The sequence below is a fragment of the Tursiops truncatus genome, chromosome 13, assembly GCF_011762595.2.
Source record: "Tursiops truncatus isolate mTurTru1 chromosome 13, mTurTru1.mat.Y, whole genome shotgun sequence".
NCBI classification, from domain to species: Eukaryota; Metazoa; Chordata; class Mammalia; order Artiodactyla; family Delphinidae; genus Tursiops; species Tursiops truncatus.
The window spans coordinates 3220104-3247365 of NC_047046.1; the positions used below are offsets into that span (position 1 = coordinate 3220104).

A 27262-nucleotide genomic window follows, 5' to 3' on the forward strand; every position below is an offset into this window, starting at 1 on the left:
CATAGCTGCCTTCCAAATGAGTGATAGCAGGTGCCACTGACTTAAGATAAACCTGTGCAGTGAAAATCCTCATGGGAAAAACCTAACCGTAAACTTCCGAAGACTGATGTATCCTGTCGCTGCTGCTCTTTAGGAGAACAGGACGTGAAAGGGGAGGTGTGGCCGCAATCACTCATTTGGATGATGAGGAAGAAGGCCCACAGAGGGGAAGTCAATTGAGAAATTTCATGAAGCAAGTCAGTTTGCGTAAAAAAAAAAAAAAAAAAAAAAAAGCTGCTATGAAACTGCAGGCACTAATCAGCTCCCTCCCTGCCCTGGGGACTTACCTTCCAGCAGGGAGAAGAGAAAAAGGAATAAACCTAGAAAACAAGATAACTGCAGGAAAAAACAAATGTTAAGAAGAGAACCAAGCAAGGAGATGGGGAACGTGGAAATGGCTGAGGGGAAGAGGGAAGGCTACTTTGTGGGTTTTTCTGTTTTGTTTTTTCGCCACACTTCGCAGGCACGCGGGATCTTAGTTCCCCGACCAGGGATTGAACCCGTGCCTCCTGCAGTTGAAGCTTAGAGTCTTAACCATTGGACCGCCAGGGCAGTCCAAGGAAAGGCTACTTTGGATGGCAGGTCCAGTAACACTGGTTTGCACTTTTGCTGCGCCTTCTGCCTGGAAATCCTGGTCCACCCCTACTCCCACCCCCACCCCGCCAGGCCACCCCAGCTTCAAGGGACCCTCGTCGCACCCAGGATGCTGCGCAAACGTCACTCTAAGAAGGAGGCCTCCCCAGAGCATCCCGCCTAAAACAGCGCACGCGCACAAGCGGCCCTCACGGGTGTGTGTACACGGATCTATAGGTATCACTGTATATTTATACCCATGTGTTTGTATTCTTTCTCTCCCGTCCCCGCAAACGTGCCGTGTCCCGAAGCCCCGACTTCGCATTCCGTCGCCGCCTCCCCAAACCTAGGGCGCTCACGATCGATCAATACGGAGCGTCCGTGAAGACGGCCGCGCCGAGATGCGCCCGCAGAACGCCGAGCAGCCTCCGCCGCGCTGAGGCCTGCCTCGCGGGGCCGCCCAGGCGCCGGGCACCTGGATACCTTTCCACGGCGTCAGCGGCCGAGCGGCCTCGGGGGAGCGTTAGGATCGCAGCGCCGGGCAGGTCCCGGGCACCCGCGCCGGAGTCAGACACGCGCCCCTCGCCGCCCCGCGCTACCCCGGGCCCCGCACCCTCTGGCCGGTCCGTTTGGGCGCGCGGTTCGGGGAGGCCGGGCCGACCCCCGCACCCCCGGCCGGTGCCCCCGCCGGGACCCGGGCCGCCGCCGCACCTACCGGACGCGCTGGGCCGTGATGGCGTTGCCCGTGTGCCGCCGGAGCACCGCCAGGAACAGGAGCCGCATGGTGCCGCCGCCGCCCGGCCGTCCACCGCCCGCCAAGGCCGGGCCCGGGGCGGGGCGGGGACGCGGGCCGGGGCGGCCGGGGTCCGTCAGCCCGCCCGCCGCTCCCCAGGCTGTGCCCGCGCTCGCCAGTTCCGGGGCTCAGGGGCGCGCGGGGCGGCGGCGGGGGGGCGTGCCCGGGGCGGGTGGGGGACTGGGGGCGGGGCCCCTCCCACGGGACCAGCGGCAGGGGATCCCTGGGTCCCCTCCAAGGGAACCAGAAGGGACTCCCATAGGGGTTCCCGGAGCGGCCGCAGGTCTGCTTCCATGGGGACTGTCACCAGAGGTGATTTCGGGTCCCTTCGCACAGAGACAAGGGGTGGGTGGCCACAATCCTCTGCCACAGGGACCAGGGTTGGCCACAGGCTCCCCACCACACACACACACACACACACACACACACACACTCTCAGAGGGACCAGGGTGGCTGCGCGCTGCTGCCATGGGCACCAGGGGTCCGCGGGTCCCTTTTCACGGTGGTCAGCACCAGGGGCGATGGCCGATTCCCTGCCATAGGGACCAGAGGAGGCCATGGGTGGACTCCCAAGGGGACCAGGGTGAGCAGTGTCCACTCCCGTGGGGCCACCACCAGGGATTTCCGGTATCTCTTGAAAATGAGAGATGGGGCAACAGCAGCCACCTTTCCCACAGTACACAGAGCTAAGAAGCAGGTGCCCCTTCAGAAGTGCTGAGAGAAACTGAGGGCTATTTAAAGTTTTAGTTAGAGCAAAAGTTCACTCCAACTGGGTAGCACAGAGCCGGAAGTGGCCAGGAGGGCCCCCAAACAGGAGCTGCGGTGAGGCTTTTATACCTGAAGGCATAAGCAAAGCAAGGCAATCATTGATTGGCTACTGCTGAAAGTCTAGTTGGCTCTTTGTGATTGGTTGTCTTTAGGTTTCGATTCTGTAACCTTGAGGCATTTACAGCTTAGGTTTTGGTTTAAGGAAGAACCTGGGCATTTAAGCCCCCTCAGTCAGGTGGCCTCCTTGCTTAACAGATGGGCCCTGAGCTCCCCAGTTTATCACAGTGGTTGTAAGTGCATTTCAATTCCTTTGTGAGCTCAATCTGTATTCCTGCTGTTAGAAGTTGAAGTTTATATCTTGGCTCCATAGTCACCAGGGACAGAGACCTCTCTCTTTCTTCTCCAGCATGGTCTTGTTTGGCCTTTATTATTTATTTAAATTATTTATTTATTTATTTATGGCTGCGTTGGGTCTTCGTTTCTGCGCCTGGGCTTTCTTTAGTTGCCGCAAGCGGGGGCTACCCTTCGTTGTGGTGCGCAGGCTTCTCATTGCGGTGGCTTCTCTTGTTGCGGAGCAGGGGCTCTAGAGCACGCAGGCTTCAGTAGTTGTGGCATGTGGGCTCAGTAGTTGCGGCTCGCAGGCTCAGTAGTTGTGGCGCTCAGGCTTACTTGCTCCATGGCATGTGGGATCTTCGCAGACCAGGGCTCAAACCCATGTCCCCTGCATTGGCAGGCGGATTCTTAACCACTGCGTCCCCAGGGAAGTCCCTGGCCTTTATTCTTAAGATGGCCTCTAGGTGCAATGTGACTGCCAGAGCTCCACCCATCACATTCACATTACAGGCCAGCAAGAAGGAAGGGCAAAATGGTGCATTTCATTTTAAGGGCCCCTCCTGGAATTACACACTGCCTCTGTGACTTTATCTTACTGTGCACATGACCACATCTTCCACCCAAGGCAGCTGGGAAATACAGTTTGTTAGCTGGGTACCTTGCCACCCTGAATAAAATGGTGGACTAGGATGTGGACATTATCTTTTTCAGGGCTACCATTCAATCCACTTCAGAGGCCCCTCTCACAGATGGCTGCGTGTATGAAGGCCCCCAGTGACTCATCTGGGACTGTTCTCCACACACGCCCTCCCCCTCCCCCCCCACACTCTCTGTCCCTTCTGTACTGACCCCATATTCTGTTTCGTGATCAGGGAGTGGTCAGCCCACCCCTCACCCTGGTCCTGAGCTCACTTACAGCTCTAACCTCTGCTTGCTGGGGACAACATCCTGCACTGGGAAGGCCCTCAATAGATGTTTGTTGGATTAAATAAAACCACTGAATTTGCTGTTGTGAGATTTTATTCCCATGAGAGTGCATTCCTGATTTTTCTTTAGTGAAAGTCAGTGCTGCCACAATAGGATTTTCTGGGCTGAAACTGGCTTTTATTCGAGTTTTCTGGAATACACCAGTTCCATAAGGTAAGAGATTCTGACATATCTTTGGGGGCCCATAACTTTATCTTTTCATGGCTTCCGTTTACCCATTTGGAAAATAAGAACTATAAACAGTATCATAGTTAATTAGTTCATTTTGATGAAGTCCTTTATGATTCTCCCAAATAGGTAATATAAAACAGTACGAAGACAACTGTGTTATTATTCAATAATGTAGAAATAATTATGGGGGGGCGGTGGAACAGAAAAGTTTGTTGGCATCTCTTAGGAGATTTCTCCAGATGCTTCTAACATAAGGGTCTTAAAATACTTGTAGACAAAAATGTGTTTTTCCTTTGATCATAGTGTTTGCTCAGACCATCTCTTTAGTTCCTAGCACCAGGGAAAATTATCTACCCTGTATAAAAGTGATAGTGTTTTCAAGGGAGGGCACTGTGGGCATATTGACTTTAGAAATGGGTCTGTGATAAAAATCAACACTTCAGGGGAATCCCCTGTAGGTCCAGTGGTTAAGATTCTGCGCTCTCACTGCCGAGGGCCTGGGTTCCATCCCTGATCCGGGAACTAAGATCCTGCAATCCACGTGGTGCAGCCAAAAAAAAAAAAAAAAAAGCAACACTTGACGTCTTTCTCTCTTTTTTTTCCTTTCATGATATTAACAAGTGAGGCATTCTGCTTATTTCCATCAGAGTTTTCCATCTTTGCACCATCATTCCTCTCCATAGTACTGAGAACTACAAATGCTGTGTGTGTGTGTGACAGAGACAGAGACAGAGACAGAGAGAGATCTTCATAAAAAAAAAAAAGATACATGCAGAACTGAACTGTGGTTTAAGTGCACTGGTTATGTTTCCTTTTTCTGGCTTTCACTGACAGCACTTGAAAGTGACCAAATGCAAAAGAACAAAGCTGTTGGTCTGAAAGTAACTAGTTCCCTCCAGTGTCGTTTAATGAACATGTGGAAGTCAACCGGGAGTGAGTGATTTTCCCTTGAGCTTCGGGCAAGAAAGCAGGCCTGTGATTCCCACTGCTGTTCTGACAGCTGCGCAGACTCATTTCATAACTTTTCGGCAGGAGGATGCTCTCCCCAAAGATTCTCAGCACTGCTGAACGAGACAGTGAGTCTGACAGCATTTGGTGCAGCTATAAGGCTTCCTATTTCCAATTACGGAAGAGACACAAGTCCAATTCTGTGCACATTGGAGGTTTACTAAAGGGAAGATGTTCTAACTGCTTCCAGTAACAACCTGTTATTTGCAGAGGCCCATAGTTAATCTTTAAAAATTTCAATTAACTTTTATTACATAACCAAGTTTTGTTACATAGCCATACAGATAAACAAAGCAGAATTTTAAAATCACACAGCATCCCACTATCTGAGAAAAAGGCTATAAACACTTTGGTTTCAAGTTTTTCCAGACTTCACAAATAATCATCGTAGTAGCGGTGCTCACCTGTGCTTGGCACTGTTCTAAGCAGTCCGCCATACTCCTCAGCCCCCCGCCCCCAGTCCTAGACGGTAGGCACTATGGTTCTCACCACTTTGCAGATGAGCAAACTGAGACACAGGAAGCAGGAGACCTCCCAAAGTAACACAGGCAATGCGACTTCTTTACTATGATTCTTTGGCTCTCTTTTGGACTCAGTTGTTGACTTTTATCCTGTTTTTTTTGTGTGATTGTTACAAAAAAATAGGAACACTCTACACTTTGTGGGGGGGGAGTAACTGCTCTTTTTGCAATTGTGATGGGCAAAATTCTAACTTGGCCCCCAAGATTTCCCACCTCCTGTTTTACACCTTCTTCCAGTTCAAACACCCATCCAGTTGGTGCTGTGAAGAGAATTTGCAGAAGTGATTCAATTCCCAAATCAGTTGCCCTCCGTATGCAGGGTGAGTCAAACCCAAGAGCTGTTTCTTTAAAGGGACTGGACATTTCCTGATGTTGGAAAGATGCAAAGTATGAGAGAGGATACGATGTCAGGGAGATTCTCTATTGCTGGCTTTGGGGATAAAGGGGGGCTGCGTGACAAGGAGTACTGGCAGCTACGAGGGGCTGAGAGCAGCCCCCAACTGCTAGCTAGCATGAGATGGGCCCCCCTAACCCCCCGACCTCAAGGAACTACACTTGGCCACAAGCACAGGAGCTGGAAAGAGCTCTAGGTGAGATCTCAGCCCCATCCACACCTCGCTGTCAGCTTTGTGAGACCCGGAGCTGAGAACCCAGTCAGGCATGCCCAGTCTCCCGACCTGCAGAGCTGCCAGATAATAGGTGCCTGTTGTTTGAGCTGCTAAGGCTGGGGTCATTTGTTACACAGCACAGAAAACTAATACAATGACATATCAGCAATACTTCTCAGAACCTACTTCTACAGTATCATGTGAGTAACTACATAACATTCCAGTGTATGCAAGCACTGTAATTTATTTAACCAATGTCTTCTTATTGTGTATCTTTGCTGTTTCTAATCTTTTTGCTATTTTAAGCAACACTGCAATGAACATTTTATATCTAAGTCTCTGTGCACATTCTTAAGTTCCCAGAAATGGAATTGCACTTTCAAAGTGTAGGCAAATGTGGTTTTCATACAAGTGACTAATTGTCCTCCAGAACAGTCGTACAGTGTAACTCTGCATTGGTCATTTACACGCACACTCATCTACCAAAACACTGCGAACACTGGGTATTTCTCCATTCAAGTGACAAAGCATCCCTCTTTTTGCATTTTTAATCATCGGTGAAATTTGATTTTTTTTCCTGAAGGGCATTGTATTTTTTCTTTTCTCTCTCTGTGCAGGCATATGTATGTATTGCTTGTATTAGCTGGGGATTTTTCAATTGCAGATGACAGAAAGTCACTCTTGCTTAATCAAAATGAGAATTTATGGGCTCAGAGTTGAAATGTCCAGGGTGGGGCGGGAAGCTACTTTAAGCCAGGGTCAGAACCAAGACCTAGAAAATGTCATTTTGAAACAAGGGCTTCCTCACTTCATTTCAACCTTCTTCTGGGTTGCTTAATTCTTGGGTTTCACAAGATGGTCCCCAGCAACTCCAGGCTTATATCTTTATAATTCCAAATCTAGCAGGAAGAGGAATGTTTCTTCCTGGTTACTCCAGAATAAGTCATGGGGTTAGCTCTGATTAAACCAATTTGGGTCGCATGTCCATCTTTGAACCAGCCGCTGTAGTGCAATAGATGGACTACTGCTGATTGGATGGGCTTAGGTCACACGACCATTCCTAGCCTAGGGGACCAGCCAGTCCCACCTGAACCAGAGGGAACACTGATTTCCCTAGAATATCCAGGTTCTCTTACCAGAGGAGGAATAGATGCTGACTAGGCCCAAGGGATAGCTCTTCCCCATAATGCCTGGACATTCACTTTGCCAATTTTATTTACGGGATGCTTATCCAATACATTTCATAAGATTCCAAAGAACTCTATAAAACAGGACAGCAACTTTGTCATATGTATTTCAATTTTTTTTTCAGTTTGTTTGCTGTTAACTGCAATGGTTCTTTTCTTTTTTACAGATAAGTTTTATACCTTTATGGAGTCAAATCAATTAACTTTTCCTTTATGGCTTTAGTGTTAGACTTAGAAAAGCATTCCCCTCCTGAGATTTTATATTTGCCCAGTTTTCTCTTAACGCTTTTATCTTTTTGATTTGTCCATGATAATATTTTATCCGTCTGGAATTTATGTCAGTACAATATGTGAAGCCAATTTTCCCCACATTTACTTTCTTCCAACAGAATTTATTGAATAATCCATTCTTTTCCCCATGGGTTTGGAAATGCCTTTAATTATCACATGATGAATTATTTTATGTATGTGCTTCAATTTTTATCCTTTGGATTCATCTCCACTGATCTTTCCTGTAAGGCCTAATTTTCAAAATAAATACACTTATAAGTACCAATTATCTATTTTATGATTGCAACATAAATTAAGATATTTACAAGGAATTTTTTTAAAGTGGTAGTTAAAAGAGAATGGTTAGGCGTGGTCCCACATCTGTTCACATCTTGTACTTCAAATAGGAAGAAACAGAAGTTCACTTTCTTTCACTTAACTCTCTCACTCCCTCTTATACCTCCCTTTTTTAATCTGTGAATGCCCGACTTCGGCAGATGTCTTGTAGGTCTTTAAAACCCAGGAGGGAAAAAAACCCAAGAAGCAGAGGTTGCTACTCCAAAGGTCAAATAAAGCGAGTGCTTCAAAAAAGTCAAATCAAAACCCATCTTCCTGGTCACATGCTCTCACGTCTTCTGTAAAAATAAAACACAGGTCATCCTGAAAGCTGAATTCATTCTCACAAAGGCAGGTTGGTATGGCTTTGCTTTGGGCTCCAGAAAACAAGACTTGATTCCATTCCATTGGTTGGCTCCGTTTTTAGTCCTTCTACTTTCTGCTTCTACCTAGATTATCCCCAGCCAGATAGAACTATCGCAATAGGGACTCCCTGCGATAAATAGAATTTCTGACAACTTTCCATACCTGAGGAGAGTCGAAAGACCGATGACATGGCCTGCGACCTTAGCTAATGACCTATGCCATGGCCTGATGCACACAGGTGAGCTGGGCTTAAGTCCCTCTGCAGGGAACTGGGACACAGAAAAGCAGAAGCACTGGCTGTGAGCGCCGACAATGAGCCATCACGACATGTGGGGAAGGTGTTCAGCCGTTTGTGGATAGAGCGAGTGATGTGTGGAGGTGGAGAAAATCCATGATGACTATCTGTAAACCAGCATTTTGAGGAAGCTGAAACTGTGAGTAGGCACATGCCACGGTCTGGTCGCAAGGGCTGAGCCATGCAGATGTGAAATGAGAAGCAGAAATATCATGAAAAAAGAGAAATTGGGCAGCCCCTGAAATGTCCTCAACCTTGGGTGCTTTCTGAATACCTCCCATCAGAGAGCATCTTCTCTGAGTTCTGCTCTGAGAAAGGCATAGGGGACAGGGTGACGGCGGAGAAGGAAGGGCCCTGGGTTTTGAGCAAACGGCGCATTTCCAATTCTAGTCCACATCACAAGCATACCTGCAGTAAGGTCCTCTTTCCCAGAGGGCCCTGGAGGCAAAGAGGCCCCCTGTAAAACTTGATAAGACGGTGTCACCTATCCCTGGACGCCTGCTGTGTGAGTTAAGTCTTTTATTTACTTGATTATTTTAGGTGCATGGGAGAGACTCACACAACTACTTTCAGGAACAGGGGGTGTATCACAAGTATACCCAACAAAGTGGTGACACTCAACGTACATCAACTATCAGTTCTTTTAAGTATTCAATTCTTGGGGCTTAGTACACAGGCTGCAAGCTCACTGATCACAGGGGCCAGGCAGAAACTCTAAGAGGGCTTCCCTGGTGGCACCGTGGTTACGAATCCGCCTGCCGATGCAGGGGACACGGGTTCGAGCCCTGATCCGGGAAGATCCCACATGCTGCGGAGCAAGTAAGCCAATGAGCCACAACTACTGAGCCTGAGCCCTAGAGCCCACAAGCCACAACTACTGAGCCCACGAGCCGCAACTACTGAGCCTGCGCCCTAGAGCCCGCAAGCCACAACTACTGAGCCCATGAGCCGCAACTACTGAGCCTGCGCTCTAGAGCCCGCAAGCCACAACTACTGAGCCCACATGCCACAATTACTGAAGTCTGGTCTCTAGAGCCTGCGAGCGGTTTTCTGAGAGAAAACTCTAAGAGCGAATTGGGCTGTGTGTGTAGGGAGAAATATCAGGCTGCCCTCCCCTTATATTTTTTATTTTCCCACTTTTTGATCGAATCACAATAGGTGGTTTGGGGCTACACGTAACAGAAAATCCAACACAGTGGCTTAAACAATGTCAAATTTACTATCTTTTGTTATGTGACATCTTTTTTTTTTTTTTTTTTTTTGCGGTATGCGGGCCTCTCACCGTTGTGGCCTCTTGTGGCCTCTCCTGCTGCGGAGCAGAGGCTCCAGACGCGCAGGCTCAGCGGCCATGCGGGCCTCTCACCGTTGTGGCCTCTCCCGCTGCAGAGCACAGGCTCCGGACATGCAGGCTCAGCGGCCATGGCTCACGGGCCCAGCTGCTCTGCAGCATGTGGGATCTTCCCGGACCGGGGCACGAACCTGTGTCCTCTGCATCGCAGGTGGACTCTCAACCACTGCGCCACCAGGGAAGCCCTCTGATTCTTTACTGTGCTATCCACACAGCTGGCTTCATCCTACGCTGGTTTATCACATGATTGTGAAATAACTCCCCCCCCCCACCCCCGGCAACTAGGGCTACGGGCATCCTAATTCACGCCTGGTCTGGAAGGGTGTACCTCTCCTGCAGTCACTGGAGTCCTTTCCTTCAGGCTGGCTGGGCCCATCTATGTCACTTGTCTTCTCCTGGGCCCCAGGGAAAATTCACATCCAGAATGGCTAGAGTCCGGGTTTCTGAACACTGTGAAGATGTGTTAGAGACTTAGCACTGGTGTTGACTAGCCAGATCCAGATACAAGGATGAAGCTAGTTTCTTCTGAGCTCTATGGGTAGCTGGTGGGGAGCAGGGAGAAAAAGGGTGTGGATGTTGGTGACAAGGAGCCAATCGGGCCCACTGCACCTTAATATAGAGCAGGGCTGTCCAGCAGAAGTCTCTGTGGCGGTGGAGTGATCAGTACTGTGCTGTCCGATACGGCAGCCCCTGGTCACCTGGGTCCACTGAGCACTTGAAATGTGGCTGGTATGATTTGAGAAACAAAGTATTTCACTGTAGGAAATTTGAATGAATTTAAGTTGGGCAGTGGACAGTGCAGATATGGGGAATAATTTCTCTACTGGGAGAAAAATAAGACAACAGAGAGTTGGGAGGATCTGTGTAAGCCAGACAGTTGGTGCCCCGTCTAAAGGTAGGGGCAGGTACCTGGTGTCAGCAGATCATGGCTCTGGGGGAAGGCAGGCGTGTTTTCATTACCTGATGCTGCCTAACTAACCTCCCCAGAACTTAGCAGCTTAACATGACAATTATTTAATTTGTTCACCTGCATCTGTTAATTCTGCGAGCTGGGTGGAGGCTCAGGTGGGCAGTTTGTCCCGTTGGTCTTGCTGGTGGTTACTTGTGTGTCTTCCTTCATCGGGAAGGTGGGCTGGGAGGCTGAGGCACCGGGACCCCTTCTCCATGTAGCTGCAGGATCTCCCCCAACACGTGGTCTCCCCAACAAGGTAGCTGGTTCAGGGCTCCCAAGGCACAAAAGAAATTCTTAAGGTTTACGCTCAGACCTGGCTCAGGGACGCTTCTGCCACAGTCTCTTCACCAGAGCAGGTCACAGTCTCAGCCCTTTGGCACTGTGACCTGCAAAGAATGCGTAAAGGCACAAATACCAGAGGCGTGGTTCATGCAGGGGCGGGAGGTGGTCACTAGTGTCACAGGCAGTCGCACGTCCCAGTGTTGCTAGGGCTCCCGTCTGTTTTTTCAAGAGCAGCAGGGCATCCAAATTTATATGTGAAACCCCCCCCCTTTTTTTTTTTTTGCGGTACGCGGGCCTCTCACTGTTGTGGCCTCTCCCATTGCGGAGCACGGGCTCCGGACGCGCAGGCTCAGCGGCCATGGCTCACGGGCCCAGCCGCTCTGCGGCATGTGGGATCCTCCTGGACCAGGGCACGAACCCGTGTCCCCTGCATCGGCAGGCGGACTCTCAACCACTGCGCCACCAGGGAAGCCCGAAACCTCCCAATTTTTAACTGTTGGCTCACTTTTTTTTTTTTGGTAACAGCATTATTGAAATGTAATTCACATACCATACAGTTCATCCATTTAAAGTGTACAATTCAGTGGTTTTTAGTATATTCACAGAGTTGTGCAACTATCACCACGATTTCAGAACATTTCATTACTACAAAAAGAAACGCCACACCTTTTAGCGGTCACTCCCCAATCTTCCCTTCCCCCCCAGCACTGGCAATCACACACCAGTCTGCATTCTGTCCCTACAGAGTTGCCTACTCCGGACACTTCATAGAAATGGAATCTTGAATTATATGGTCTTGGTTCGCTTCTTTTAAACATCACAACCAAATGAAAACATTTCTGCCCGCTGGATTTGTTTTGCAGCCTCTGGGTATCCAGATTGGGGTGCATAGCAGACCTCCCGCGGACCAGCAACAAGTGCTCACGAGTCCTGGGTGCACATCCTAAGCTCTGTAACTGCCGCCTCCCACCTCCCAGCCCCCTTTCACCTGGCTTTATCCTTCTTAAACAAGACAACCCAACTGGGTTAGCTTGCCGTCATCCAAAATGGCCCATCTGTTTTAGGCAGAGCGTCACCACTAAGTCACCACAGGCTTCAAGCTGAATGGCTTTATTTTCATTCCACGTTTAACATTATTCTGCTCTTTGCCTGAGCGTATCATGCCGTCAGTCTTAAAACAGGCACTCATAGTTTTTGACGTAGGTACCAGCTGGGGTGTAGAAGAAGCACTGGACTAGGAATTAGTTTTGAGCCTTTTAACTCAAGTCTGAATTCTAATGCCTATGAGATGTGTGATCCTAGACCGGAATCTTGAGGGGTTTGCTTTTTCCACTAGTGAAATTAGGATACTAATACATGCTGTAGAACATCACGAGAGTCTCAAAAAAAATTAGGTGAACGTAAGACGTTCTTCCGGCACCATTTACAATTCAACAAATATTCAGTCATTCATTTATTCAGTTAATTCCACACATATCTATCACTGGCGAGTGCTGTCCTAGATTCTACGAATATAGTAGCGGACAAAACAAACAAAATCTCATCCCTCCTAGCTTTGAAGACAGCTACTAAACAGCTTCACAAAATAAATAATTATAAACTATAATGGGTGTGGTGTAAGAAAAACGTACACTGTGCTCTAATGACATATAAAAGGGGGATCTGTTCTAATCTGGGAAGATCAGGAAAGTGACATTTGAGCTGACAGCTGAAGATGATTAGCACTAATGGAAAGGGTGGGACAAGTCCTATCTTGGCAACCGATTATTCTCTCATTAAATATGTATCTACCGCCCACTGTGTGCCAGCACCTTGCTAGGCAACAGTCAAGATGTCAGACATTTTGAAAAATAAAGTTAATGCATGCTACTTCAAGCCTTTTAGGAAGGACTACTTACCCAGATGACTTACCAGCAAGCCCACTTCCTAGGCAATTGCTCCATCCTGGTTTTAGCTGGAGTTAAGGGTGGAGGCAGAAGAAGAAATGGTCTCAGATGAACTGAATTATGACAGTCCTGGGTCCCCATTTCTGAAGCCATGCTGGAGGCCGTTTCTGGAGAACACTCTTCCGCTCCACTCCGGTGTAACGTCCCACACTGGTGTAGGCGCTGGAGGGCATGGTGAGGCACAAGAGACACAAGAACCCTGCCACCATGGAGCTCATCATTGTGGGGACCATGTACAAGCTGGGGACAAAGGAATAAACAAAAAACGTGGCAGTTACCATGGGGGAAACTAAAACAGGGTAAGGGGATGGGCGTGGGATCCACTTTAGAAGGGCTGGTCAAGAAATGCTTACAAGGAGTCACCACTCCAGTTGAGGGCTGAAGGAAAACAGGAGGTCAGCCATGCGACAAGGAAACAAGGCTCTGAGCTTGTTGTCAGGTGGTGGTTCTCAGTGCAGGCGACTTTGCTCCACCGCGGGTCATTTGGGAACGTCTGGAGACAGATTTGATTGTCACAACTGGGGAGCGGGGTGGCACAGCCACAGTGCAGTAGAGGCCAGGGATGCCGTTACCCATCCTACAATGTACAGAACGCACGCCACAAAGAACTCTCTGCTCCCAATGTCAACAGAGCACAGAGAAACCTGGTCCCAGGGCAGGGAGGCAGGAGGCCGGGCGCGGGAGCAGGGGCCAGCCTGAGCAAACTAGCCTGGAGGGCAGGCAGAGGCTGAAGCCTCCGTAAAAAGTCTGGGTTCGGAACCTCGGAGGGCCTGCCTCTGATTTCACTTTTAAAAACCTCTCTGCGGTCACACTCCTGCCCTCCGGCACCACCGCTAGCAGAAGCAAGTCTCCCGCCCGGGCAGGCTTCCGGGGCGGAACCGGAAGTCCCGGCGGGCGACACGGCAGGCTCGCCCAATAGGGACGCTCGCGGGGCGGGCCGAGAAGGCTGGCGAGCCTAGTATCGCGAGAAGGGCGGCGGCGGCGGCAGAGCCGTGCTGAGCCCAGCGCAGTGGAGCGGCTGGTCAGCTGTGGGGCGCATGGCGGGCGCAGGCGACGAGCGGACGCCGCTGCTCGGCGCGCGGCGGGCGGCGTTCGAGGGCCGGCGCGCGGCGTGCGCGGCCGTGCTGCTGACGGAGCTGTTGGAGCGCGCCGCCTTCTACGGCGTCACGGCCAACCTGGTGCTGTTCCTCAACGGCACGGCGTTCGGCTGGGAGGGCGCGCAGGCCAGCCAGGCGCTGCTGCTCTTCATGGGCCTCACCTACCTGGTGTCGCCGTTCGGGGGCTGGCTCGCCGACGCGCGACTCGGCCGGGCGCGCGCCATCCTGCTCAGCCTGGCGCTCTACTTACTCGGCATGCTGGCCTTCCCGCTGCTGGCCGCGCCTGCCACTCGCACGGCGCTCTGCGGGGCCCCCCGCCCCACGCGCCTCCGCAACTGCTCGGCGCAGCCGTGTGCCGACGCGCCTGACCGCTACTGCGCGCCCGCCGCGCTGTCAGCGCTCGCGCTCGTGGGCCTGGGCGTGGGCGCCGTCAAGGCCAACATCACGCCCTTCGGCGCCGACCAGGTGAGGGCCGCGCAGGTGCGGGGCGAGGGGGCGGGGTCGCCCGCGGACCAGGAAACCCAAGTACCGTGGGGGACCGCGCAGGGTGGGCGCTGGCGCGCGGGGGCTGCAGACCGAGGGGCGTCCTTCCTTTAGGAGGGGGCCTTTAGGAGTTGGGGGGGGGGCTTTAGGAGTTGAGACCTGGGGGAGAGCAGAGCGGTTTCTGGACTGGGCCTCTGCAAGTGCAAAGGCCCTGGGGCCAGAAGAGAGGGATGTTGCAGCTACCGTGGCAGTCGTGTTGCAGTACAGAACACATCAGTGTACCAAGTCTGTACGTACTGTACGCCTTAAACTTCTGGCAGGTTATGCGACAAGTATGTTTCAAACAAAAGAAGAAGTGGGAACAGGGGTGGCAGGCAGGTGCTTCGTGATGTGAAGCTTTGTAAAGAGTTTGAGGTCTGTTTTGAATACAGTAGGGAGCCTTTTTGGGGGTTTGAGCAGGGGTAATGTGATCTGATTTATGTTTCTAAAAAATTCAGTCTCTGTAGGGCGTGGGCCGGGCAGCTGTGGCCTGCCAGCCAAATCTGGTCTACTTCCTGTTTTTGGAGGGCCCGCAAGCTAAGAATAAGACTGGTACTTAGTTTTTTGAACGATAGGAAAAAAGTAAAAAGAATATTTTTGTGGCAAATGAAAATGATAGGAAACTCAAATTTCAACTTCCACAAATAAAGCTTTATTGGAACACAGCCCTGCACCTTCCTGGTCACATATGCTGTGGCCGCTTTCACAGTACGGTAGCAGCATCAAGTAGTTGTGACAGACTGAACGTCACTTAAAACTTAAACTATTTACACCCTGCCCCTTCACAGAAACAGTTTGCGGATGTCGGGTATAGAGACTAGGTTGTATGGGAAGTGCTGACAGCAGACAGATCAGGTAGGAGTCTGTTTCACTGGCCAGGTGAGAGAGGAGAGGTTTGGACTAGGACGGGGGCAGTGGACACGGAGTGAAGTGGTCGATTCAGGATAAGTTATGGAGGTAGAGGGGCCGGGGTTGCTCGTGGATCTTATGCAAGCAACAGGGAAGATAACTCCTGGGTTTTTGCGCTGAGTAGCCATGTGATTGCGAACATTTACGGAGGGCTTACTGTGCATCAGGCCGCGTGCCGAGTACTTTGTCAGAGTTCATAGGACTCCTCTGCTGTTACTGTGCCCATTTTACAGATGAGGAAACTGGGGCTTGAGAGGTTAAATCATTTGCCCAGTGATACAGAGCTAGTACGTGACTGAGCCAGGGTGCAAGAGCCTGGCCTCTGCATCTGAACTTTAATCACCCCTGTGAAAGGCGACGCCTTATAATGATGTTGGAAATACTAGTTGCCTAATGTCCTGAATTCTTCACTTCCTTCTCTGCACCGTGGAATGTGGTTTCCATACGTGAACTCATTTGAATCTCATGTGAATCTCATACCCATGTTTTAAATGAGAAAATGGAGGTGCAAAAAGATTTATTTCTTTTGTTGTCCTATAGGTAGTGAGTGGTCAAGCCAGGGTTTAGGTGCAGGTCTGATTTCTTAATGTGTCCTTTAACTGAGATGGGCATTCTGTGACGGCTTTGGCCTTTGGGGTGCCGGCAGCTCACAGGCCAACCGCGAAGGCACAGGACTGGGATTACCCATCTTTAAAGACCAGGCCACAGGACTAAAGTGCGCCCTGAGTGTTTAGGTTGTGCCCTGTACTGTACCGAGCGCTCTTCCTATGCGATCTTATCTAACACCTTGCAACAATTTATATCCCGAATTGTCCCTGTTTTACAGTAAACGGAGGCTTGGGCGGTTTGACCTACCCAGGTCCACAGCACGTGAGTGGAGGAGCTGGGTTTAAACCCGAAAGTCTGACTTAAAAATTCCTGCTCTCCAGTAGATAATAGACGAGGGATTAATATTCCTGAAAAGAATGAGTGGTTCTGTAGAGGTTCTCTAGAAGGCACGACAGAATTTGCGCTCTTTTGATGTGTAATTAGATGTGGACCTTAAAAAGAAACGTGCTCTTCTTCAAGAGAACTGACCTCATCTTCTCTAACGTGACACTGCCGTGGACAAAGGAGAGCCGCTCTGTATTTAAGGATATCAGAGAGACTTGACAGCCAAACATAACGTGTCCTTCATGATTGGAGCCCAGCTTTTCTAAAAGCCATTTATCGGGACGATTGTGATAACTTGATTATAGACCACATATTAGATAAAGTTGCATCGGTGTTAATTTTCTTAGGTGTGATAATGGTTTGTGTTATGTAGAAGAGTGGCCTTATTTTTAGGAGATTCATGATGAAATCTTTAGGGTGAAATAATGATGCTGTAACTTATTTTTAAATGGTTCAGCCCAAAGAGTACTTCATATCTATACAGAAAAAGAACTGAGGCTGTAAATGAAGGCTACAGAAGTGTATGCTTTACTATTCTTTCAACTTTTCTGTATGTTTAAAATTTTTTTTACTAAAAAGTTAAGGGGATGTCCATCAACTGATGGGTGGATAAAGCACGTGTGCTCTCTCCGTACAGTGAAATATCCTTCAGCAGTAAAAACGGATGAAGTACTTTCTTCAACGTGGATGCACCTTGAAAACATCATGCCCCTGAAAGATGCCAGGCACAAAACACGGCATGTTATGTGATTCCATTTACATGAGATGTCCAGAATAGACAGGTCCACAAAGACGAGGAGGTTAGTGGTTGCCAGGAGTCAGGAGAGGGGAAAGGGAAGCTACTGTAAGAGGAAGTTTCTTTTTGGTGTGACAAGAAATGTGGAATTGGATAGAGGTGATGGTTGCACATCTGTGAATAGACCGAAAACCACTGAGTGGTACATTTCAACAGGGTGAATTTTTTATTATGAGAATTGTATCTCAGTGAAAAAAACATGTAAAAGGAAAATACTAGTACCCTTCAGCCAAGGTGCTTGCTCTGTGCCGGGTGCTTGCTGGTCTTCGAAGGGGATTTGAGAAGCGTCCCCCAGAGGTGCCGCACGGCTTGCGGGATTATACATTTATATATTCTTTTTCAGATTCTCTTTCTTTATAGGTTATACAGGATATTGAATATAGTTCCCTGTGCTACACAGTAGGACCTTGTTGGTTATTTTATATATAGTAGTGTGTTACCTATTAATCCCAAGTTCCCAATTTATCCCTCCCCCAGCTCTCCCCTTTGGTAACCATAAGATTGTTTTCTATGTCTGTGAGTCTGTTTTGGAAATAAGTTCATTTGTGCCATATTTTAGATTCCACATACAAGTGATATCATATGGTATTTGTCTTTCTCTGTCTGACTTACTTCGGTTTGTATGATCATCTCTAGGTCCATCCATGTTGCTGCAAATGGCACTACTTCATTCTTTTTTATGGCTGAGTAATACTTTGAAGGTACCTTTATGCTTCTCTATCACTGACGCCTTTGTCTGCGATACAGGGCCTCTAGGAGGCCCTCTGAGTGAGAGATGAATGGGGTCATGCTGTGCAGCCCTGAGAAGGAGGCCTTAGCTGACTTTTGAAGGAAGATGCACACCAGAGTCCGGGGGTGATGCTGATGTAAATCATGTCAGCCCCGTCTTTTCCCCCGAGGGATTAACCTTCCTCAAAGGTCACAGTCATTCTAAATGGATAGCTCCTGTAGTTGAACGAGTGAACTGAAAGAACTCTTTTTTACAGACAAAGAGAGCAAAGATACATTTTTTCTAGAGGGGAAAAAAAGAGTTGCGCTGTTATGTGTTTAAAGGAATTTTTCCAAATCAGCCAACTGTCTGACTCACTCCCCAGGATCCTGTTCCTTTAGCTACACTTCTCTGAGTTGACCGCAGCAGTGTCTTTTGACCGGTCATATGATGGTCCCGTTTACCCTTGGTCGGGTAGGGCTGGAGGCAGGTGTACAGATGGTGACGTAATGTGACCCACATGAAGTGCGGGTGTCAGTCCAGGGCATGGAGGCATGTGACTTGCGGTTTATAGGAGCCAGCAGGCTCCTGTAAGAAAATTACTGCTATGTGGTTATTTAGGGTCTAGTGATAGGCTTAGGTTCCTGAAGTAATTTTAGTGAATTACACTTGGAAGTTCAAATAAGTCGACTGCCAAGTTTACCAGGATGTGTGCTGTGCCACTGTAGATACTGGGAAGGGCCGATATATAGTTCAGTTAAAACGTATATTGTCTGCATTTTTTTTTTTAAATTTTTTTAAAATTTATTTATTTTTGGCTGCGTTGGGTCTTCGTTGCTGCGCACGGGCTTTCTCTAGCTGCGGCAAGCGGGGGCTACTCTTCGTTGCGGTGCGCGGTCCTCTCACTGCGGTGGCCTCTCCCGCTGTGGAACACGGGCTCCAGGCTCACGGGCTTCAGTAGTTGTGACCTGCGGGCTCAGTAGTTGTGGCTCGCAGGCTCTAGAGCACGGGCTTAGTAGTTGTGGCACGTGGGCTCAGTAGTTGTGGCTCGCGGGCTCTAGAGCACAGGCTCAGTAGTTGTGGCTCGCAGGCTCTAGGCACACGGGCATCATTAGTTGTGGCTCGCAGGCTCTAGAGCACGGGCTCAGTAGTTGTGGCTCACAGGCTCTAGAGCATGGGCTCAGTAGTTGTGGCTCGCAGGCTCTAGAGCACGGGCTCAGTAGTTGTGGCTTGCAGGCTCTAGAACACGGACTTAGTAGTTGTGGCACGTGGGCTCAGTAGTTGTGGCTCGCGGACTCTAGAGCACGGGCTCAGTAGTTGTGGCTCATGGGCTCTAGAGCACAGGCTCAGTAATTGTGGCACACAGGCTTAGTTGCTCCGTGGCATGTGGGATCTTCCCGGACCAGGGCTCGAACCCGTGTCCCCTGCATCGGTAGGCAAATTCTCAACCACTGCACCACCAGGGAAGCCCCTGCATTAACTTTAGATATTATGTTTACTGGCCCCCTTTTAAGCTTGCCCCCCATCCTAATTACTTGTTTTTATATCTTTAGTTAAATTTTCTTTGTAACCGTGTCTGCTTACAGTTTTTTCTTCCCTCTGGTCTGTTTCCAGGATAGCATGAATATTTGAGTCCATTTCTGTGACATTTAAACGCACTGTGGGGACTTCCCTGGCGCTCCAGTGGTTAGGACTCCGCACTTCCACTGCCCGGGGGCCCGGGTTCGATCCCTCGTCGGGGTAGTAAGATCCTGTAAGCGGCATGACGCAGCCAAAAATGATTAAAAAAAAATAAACGCGTTGTGTTCTCATGGAGAGCTGTCTTAGAAATGTAAGGCATCCTCCGTACAGATCATTTATTCAGTGATCATGCCAGCGTTTGGTCCAGGACCTCTGCTCCCTTCTGACGTGCGGGGGCCAAGTTTAAGCTCCTCCTCCTGCTGCGGCTTATTTAAAACTCAGATTTTCAGTTTGAGACGGGGGTTACCAGATAATTACTTCAGGCATATTATTTGTTATCACGATATCCATGTTTAATCATTTTGGATTAAATTTTTTTTGGAGGAACAAACGATTTTGGCTATATATTTACACCTGTACTTTGATCTTAAAAAGTAGAGGTTAATAGTGTCATATTGCATAATATGACTGCTAAAAAGGTAGTTTCTGTGCATCACAACTGGTTGTTTAGGCCCCCATTGAAAACCTCCTCTCTTACTTAGGAAAGGAGATTGCTCTGTGGATCAGAATTCAGATCTGTTACTGGACCAGGAATTGTCCAGCCTTTTCACAACCTGTAACTTAAGGACGAGACAACAGAAGTTCCCAACACAGCAACACCTGACAGTCTTTGTACATGGTCCATTGTCAGCCTTTAGCTAATAAAGTTTGTTTAAACCTTTTATGAGGTGGAACTGGCTAGGAATGACTCTGGCTGGTGCAGAGCACATTCTCGTGGTGTCCACGCAGATGTGAGAAGCCATCCTCGGAGGGACGTCACGGGGTGCCCACCCCACACGGACTGTCCCTGCCAGGACGGGCTCCGGCTGGGCAGGTCTTGTGGAGAGTGCACGCCTAGAACTCGCTTGTGTTCCCTGGTGCTTGTGTTTGTCTGCGTTGAGGAAATCAGTGATTTTTGCACCTTCCAGGGATCTCTGTCCTTATCAGAACTTCTCCTGATTCCATTGAGAGGCTTCCTGGTCTAAAAATAGCATGCGGTTTTAGTTTGTCTGTAATTTTCCCCTTGTTCCAGATTTATCAAGGTGTGGAGCTATATGGCTGTGAGTAGAAGTCCTCTGGAAAGTTGTTTAAAATGCAGATTCCTGGGCCCCAACCCCAGAGATGGTGAGTGGGTAGTCCTGGAACGTGGGTCCTGTGAATCTGTATTTTTAAGGAGCATGCCAGGCGTTTCCAAAGCAGGTGGTCCACGGGAGGTACTTGGAGAAATTCTCTAGGATTTGTTGGATCTAAGTATAATTAAGAGAAACACTGCCCAGAATCTGCAGTAATTAAAAGCATAAAAGATACATTTTTTTTGTCAGGTTGTATCTGTAAACACCATTTTGATTGATTGGCTACATTTCTGGATTTTTTGGCTGTGTCTTGTGGGATCTTAGTTCCCCGACCAGGGATGGAACCTGGGCCTGGGCAGCGACAGTGCAGAGTTCTAACCACTGTACCGCCAGGGAATTCCCATGTGCTGCCTCTCTTAAAGGCTGTGGTGACAACAGTAATTGATATAAAGATATAGTAATATATGAAAACATCGTATATGTTTTTCATCCTTGAGGATGATCACACGTTTTTAAGTCTCTTTCCTCCCGGTTATTTTAGGTTAAAGATCGCGGTCCAGAAGCCACGAGAAGATTTTTTAATTGGTTTTATTGGAGCATTAATCTGGGAGCAATCGTTTCTCTGGGGGGCATTGCCTACATTCAGCAGAACGTGAGCTTTGTCACCGGCTACACCATCCCCGCTGTCTGCATCGGAGTGGCTTTCGTGGCCTTCCTCTGCGGCCAGACCTTCTTCATCACCAAGCCGCCCGATGGCAGCGCCTTCACTGACATGTTCAGGATCCTGGTGTATTCGTGCTGCCCCCAGAAGCAAATCAGGGAACGCAGTCCTAGTGGGTGAGCACTTTATTCTCATCACAGGCTCAGTTTTCCACGTGACTTACCAACCGTCATAAATAAAGTGCTGGCTTATGTCTGTCCTGTGCTCACCGTGGAGGGGGACACGGGGCTGAGGTTGCAATGTCTCACGCCAGCTGCAGGAGGCGGGTGTGAGGTACTTTGTCTCCATCTTAAAGACAGACCGGCGGCCTCCCTCCTGGGCTCGCGCTTTTCATTTCTGACCTGCACGTTGGACTTCCTCCCGCTGCTGGTGTAAGATGGGGGCTCCCCACTACGCAGTCGTGTAAAGGTGATAAAAGACAGAACCTTGCCAAGGGCATCGAAGAGACAGTGTACCACTTGATGCATTCCTTTGAATGAGAAACCAAGCAGTCGCTTACTTGGTCGCTGCCTGTCTGTGCTCCTTAAGCAGGAAGCTGCTGTGCGGGTCCCCGTGGCCCGTCCCCCAGGGGTCACTGCAGCCGCTCTTTGAGAAGGGCAGGAGAGCAGAACTGAGATGCAGGTAGGGTAACTCTGTCATCCCCTTTGCCGGGGACTTCCCGGTTTCAGCACCGTATGCCCACGACCTGAGGTCTTAAAGCCCAGAGTCCCGGGGCCTGGGGAGTCCTGGGCAAACTGTGGCGGAATGTCAGTCACCCTAGATGCAGATTAATGAAGAAAAGTCCAGAACTTAGCTCAAAAAGAGACTTCAGAATTTTTTTGTTGTTACTTTTTGATGTAACAACAACCTGTAGTAAAATACGTCCCTTTTGCCTATACAGTTCTGGGAAGTGTGACAGATGCCATCATGTAACCAGAGTGCATTCAGGATACAGAGTATGTCCATCCCCCCAGAAAAGTCCCCAGGACCCTTTGGAGTTGAGCCTCTCGGAATATTTTGATCGAGGCCGGTGTTGAGATGGGCGCTCAGTCCCTGAGCCGGAGGTTGACGTCCTGCAGGAACCTTCTGCAGGCCGACCCCGCGTCTGTCTGCCCCCTCATGGCTTGTCTGCGTGTGTCTAATTTATGTCCTTGGAGCCATAACAGCTGTCTGATGTTCCTGTACCAAAGCAGCTCTATGGCCCTGCCCCTTTGCTCCTGGCTAAACGTCTCTAGCTGCTTCAGCTGTCCCCGTGCGGAATTCCGGCACAGCTAACCACCCCAGTGCCCTGGAATTCTAGTGGGTCAGTGTGGCATTCAGACTCATAATTCAGAACTGCAGCTGGTGGGACCACACTAAAGAATTTTTAACAGTTGAAGCCTCATTGCCTCAGCAGCAAGCAGTAGTGCTTTACCGGGGCCTCATTTTAATTAGGCAGAAGCAGGGTTTCAGATCCTAGATGTTTAGGCTACAGATTGAATGCCATTAGCAAAATATACTGTTAAATTTTCGGTGTGTCTGTGTGGGTGGTACCTGGTAGACAGTTCTGTGGGAGAACACCACTGCTTTGTGGACACTTGGGTTTTAATGCACACGTGGCATGGCGAAGTCAGTTTGGACTTAGGAATCTGTTTTCCCTTTAGATTGGTTTTTGAAGTCTTCCTTGGCACAATTAGAAAAGGACCAGCTTGCAGAAAAGTTGATGGTCTAGAGAATTCTCCAGCTGTGCTCTCCTTACGCACAGGTTAGGGCTGTATGACCTTGGGCAGGTTTATGACCTTGTAAAGCCTTCTTTACAAGGGTGGGAAAGGACCCCTCTCATAGGATCAGTGTGAGGCCTCAGTGAGCTAATAAGAGCCCGGGTAACGGTAACTAACTGATGAGGATGCTTTTGTGGAAGGTCACATCGTCAAGTTATCATCATCACCAGAAGCATCGCCCCTCCCCCTCTCGGCTCTTCCTTCACTGAAGAGCTGGTGGCTTCCCTGAGAGCCTCCCTCCCAGTCCCACTGGTGTCATAGTAAAGCAGCTCGGGTTTGTAACAGTCGGTGTGGTCGTCAAGGCTTGACGTTCGATAAATGACCTAATATAAAATCCAAACAGTCCAGCACAGTAATTTTTCCAGATGCTCACCCAGTCACGCAGCCGACGTAGTTGTCATCAGCTTCGGATGAAACTGCGGACCTTCCTCAGCACAGTGGGGCTGGTGGCCAGGGTGGCAACGCTGGGGGTGAGGTCAGCCACCTTTCAGACGGTGAGGGGCGATCCTGTCATATCTCCTAGTCTCAAGAAAAGGATGGTGGCTGCAGTCTCACTCTGGCTAGGAAGTCCTTCTGCCAGCTGTGTCCATGTGTCCCAGTGTTGAGGAATAATCTAGGTAGCTGTACTGGGTGGGGACCATTAGTAGGTAGCAGAATGGAGTTGGAGCAAATTCAGCACAGCAAGCTGGTTTCCTACCTCCAAACTTAATTTGTTACCAAATAATTGATTTCTGGGGGTGGAAGAAAACTAATTCCTTCATTTTATTTCCCAAAGTGAAGGCATTGGAGTCTTTCAGCAATCTTCTAAACACAGTCTGTTTGATTCATGTAAGATGTCTCATGGAGGGCCATTCCCGGAAGATAAAGTGGAAGATGTGAAAGCCCTTGTCAAGATTGTCCCCGTTTTCTTGGCTTTGATACCTTACTGGACAGTGTATTTTCAAGTGAGTGGTGACATTCAGGTTTCATTTCCTCTGTCTCCCCGTGAATGCCCCCCGGCACTCGTTCTCGCCGTCACTGAAGTGCGCGGGGTTCCTGGCTTTCTTTGTCACGAGTCTTCAGGATCTCGGAATCTTGTTTTTAGTTACGGACTCCTTTTTGCTGATTGAAATGTTTTGAAAACCTTAAAACGAAGCTAAGAATGGGGATGCTTCTGTTTTTCCAGACCCCACCTTTTAATATGGTTTCTCATTGGGATAATGGTTACTTCTTTTTCAAAGTTCATCTCCAGACAACTTTTATGGTGACCAAGTAATTGACCCGTGTTTTCAAACCTGAGTGTTGCAAGTCTCAGCACGGTGTAGTCTGGGGGAGGGCGCACGCTGCGAGTGAGTGACAGCCGTGCTCATGTAATGACAGCTGCTTTCTACACCCAGATGCAGACGACGTATGTTTTACAAAGTCTTCATTTGAAGATTCCAGAAATTTCCAGTATTACAACCAATCCTCATACGGTGAGAACAGTTGAAATGATCTGAAAATTGTCTTTGGGGGTTTACGTGACAAATGGATTCCTTCTACCAATGGTAGATACTTTGTAATGACAGCAGTTAGCTTGAACTAAAAGCATTCCTTGAATGTTGAAATGGAATTTGAATGGAATGTTGAAATGGAATGTTTGCTTATTTCTGAGACTGTTTCCCATTGGTTATGTCCTTTGCTAGATTAAGTTGACTCCTGACGTTAACATTTCCCCTGACTCTTCTTTCCCCCGAGAAAGCACAGAAAAACAAACGCAAATCCCTTTAGGAGTGGAAACCTTTTCTCAGTACCAGTGTCTTGAGACAGACTATTTTCCTAGGAGGTTATACTTTGTACAAATGAACATCTTTTTTTTTTTTTTTTTTTCCGTTACGCGGGCCTCTCACTGTTGTGGCCTCTCCCGTTGCGGAGCACAGGCTCCTGACGCACAGGCTCAGCGGCCATGGCTCACGGGCCCAGCCGCTCCGCGGCATGTGGGATCTTCCTGGACCGGGGCACGAACCCGTGTCCCCTGCATCGGCAGGCGGACTCTCAACCACTGCGCCACCAGGGAAGCCCTGATGAACTATTCTTGAAATAAGCTTTTCCCATTTAGATGTTAGTTGTCAGACGCGTGACTGCTGACACTGCAGAAAAATAAGCAGGTGTCTTCTGTGTTTCCCGCTTCCAGTTTCCGGCAGCCTGGCTAACCATGTTCGATGCTGTGCTCATCCTTCTGTTAATTCCCTTGAAAGATAAACTGGTGGATCCCATCTTGAGAAGAAACGGGCTGCTCCCATCGTCCTTGAAAAGGATCGCGGTGGGCATGTTCTTTGTGATGTGCTCGGCCTTCGCAGCAGGTGAGAAGCCGGTTCCGGTTCCGGTTGTGGGTGATGCGGAATGTGGCCACACGCCACGTGGCACTCAGGAAGTGTGTGTACTTCAAAAGAGGACATATATGGGTTATTCTAACCCTGACTGGTGTTCGTTTTCTAGTTTTTCATTTATGAAGCTTAAGGTTTTTTCCTAAGGATTTGTCTGGGTTTTGTTTTGGTTTGGTTTGGTTTTTTAGAACTATAACCAGTGAAATGCTCTGGAAAGAGACTTTTGGGTTGAATCAAAGGAGGCTTGTTGTCTCCTAGTGATTTAGATTTTAGACAACTGTTAACTGCCGTGTAGATGAAACTTCATAAATAAAGGTGTTAAATAATCCTCAGAGCTGTGATTCTTAATGTCAGGTCCATTAATCAGCTTTATATACCTGAACCCTTTGCACTTTTATGTAAAATTTTACGTGCATCTTCCTGGAGAGAAAGGTTTTTTTGTTTTGTTTTGTTTTTAAATCAAATACAGGTTTGTAACCAGCCTCCATCCCCCAGAAAAAAAAGAAAGAGGTTAAGAACTAATGCCTGAGTATTCCAGCACCTTCTGGGGGCTCCATTCTGTTTGCATAATTCTTAGATTCTGAAGTATAAGCTGAAATATCGTGTGCTGATAAAGCTGAGCTGTTGCTGACTTTCTCACCTTGCTTTGGAGCTCTTCCTTCATTAATATTTGAAAACGATTGAACGGTGAAATAGCTTACCTATATAACAAGACAAGAACAGCTGCTTTCCTGAATCACCTATATGTCATCTCTGTTATGAGGAATATAATGTTAAGCACTGCTGAGATGGAGTTTAATATTCTCCGACAGTGCTTCACAGCAGCCTCCATCCACTCTCGCCAGGGTGAACACAGTACTAAATGTAGTACTCTCTATTGATATAGTACTCAATAGATTTAAAGAAATGAGTCCCTAGGCTTAAGAATTCTATATTCCAGACACTGGGACATCTTAGGAGACAGTTATGTTTTTTCTTAATCAAATAGGTAATTAAAGGGAGGGCGTGTCTGAATGAAGCTTCTGCTGTGTGCTTGCTGTGTGATTCGTTTCTCTTCCAGTCCTGTGCACATGGGGAGGTAAGCCAGAGCAGACGAGAGCTGGATTACAGCGGGGCTCTGATTGCAGGTCTCGTGCCGCAGAATCGGTGATGGGCAGAGCCGCTGTGCTGGGGTGGTGCCCTGAGTGCCTGCCGTGGGCCCGGCTTCTTCCTGGGCTGGGGAGCCCCCTCTCTGTGCCACGACCAGCCATTCACACCCCTTGGAAAGGAGGCCTTGTCCTCTCCCTGTGGGAAAGGCGAGGCTGCTGGTTCCCCAGGCATTTTCTAGCAGACTTCGGCTTTGGTTCCTCTAATACCGTCTTGTCTTCCAGTTTCATTTATGGCTGAATAGCTTCTCCGGGCTGCCCTGAGAACCCCAGGGGCTTCCCGGTGGTTTCTTTGCCTGTTTACGTGGGAAACGACAGCAGACAGGTGACTGTTGTCCAGCGGGGCAGGCAGTGCTGTCTTAAAAGTGCGGGCCGTGCCGGCAGTTCACTTCCTGCTCAGCAGGTCGGGCTGTCGTCAGGTGGCCACGGGCACCTGCAGAGAGGCAGGTGCTCTGCACTGTGTGACCACGGCCGCTCTGAACTTCAGCATCTGAATTGATCGCTTACACGCGGACAACACCGCTGAGGCTGGTGTCCTAAAGAGGCGCTCTTTGCTGAGTGGCCAGAAGTTGGGAAGGAGCTTAATGGCCACTGGTTTCAAGAGTTTAAATACCTGGCAACTGGACTTAAGCACAGTTTATTAAATTTAATGTAAGCAGTAACTGGTGTTTCGTGCCGTTTCATTTCCAGCTCCAGTGAATATTATTTAATTGGAACATTAATGACCTTTGAATACAGACCTGAAATCATTACAGCAAACCAAAGTTTTAA

The 27262-nt window shown here is 48.9% G+C and overlaps 2 protein-coding genes across 17 annotated transcripts in view; one reads left to right on the top strand and one right to left on the bottom strand.

Moving 5' to 3' along the window:
* The window catches only part of GLT1D1 (glycosyltransferase 1 domain containing 1), a 99268-nt gene extending 85652 nt beyond the window's left edge, over positions 1-13616 (bottom strand). The window contains exons 1-2 of one of the 3 annotated variants that reach the window (XM_019942194.3): positions 13137-13598; positions 12749-13023 (exon numbers count right to left, since the gene is read on the bottom strand). In XM_019942194.3, coding sequence (XP_019797753.1) covers positions 12749-12876 — 128 coding nt within the window. In that variant the 5' untranslated portion in view covers positions 12877-13023; positions 13137-13598. Of the gene's footprint in view, positions 1-1327; positions 1520-12748; positions 13024-13136 lie in introns of those variants that run through there. The other 2 variants (XM_033836715.2, XM_033836716.2) reach the window with 2 other exon arrangements.
* A 148-nt stretch (positions 13617-13764) lies between these two features.
* Positions 13765-27262, top strand: part of SLC15A4 (solute carrier family 15 member 4) — a 120371-nt gene continuing 106873 nt past the window's right edge. For 6 of the 14 annotated variants that reach the window (XM_073789926.1, XM_073789927.1, XM_019942139.3 and 3 more), the window contains exons 1-5: positions 13772-14345; positions 21083-21378; positions 23777-23945; positions 24378-24455; positions 25154-25322. In XM_073789926.1, coding sequence (XP_073646027.1) covers positions 13821-14345; positions 21083-21378; positions 23777-23945; positions 24378-24455; positions 25154-25322 — 1237 coding nt within the window. In that variant the 5' untranslated portion in view covers positions 13772-13820. Of the gene's footprint in view, positions 14346-21082; positions 21379-23776; positions 23946-24377; positions 24456-25153; positions 25323-27262 lie in introns of all 14 variants that reach the window. The other 8 variants (XM_073789924.1, XM_019942121.3, XM_019942126.3 and 5 more) reach the window with 4 other exon arrangements.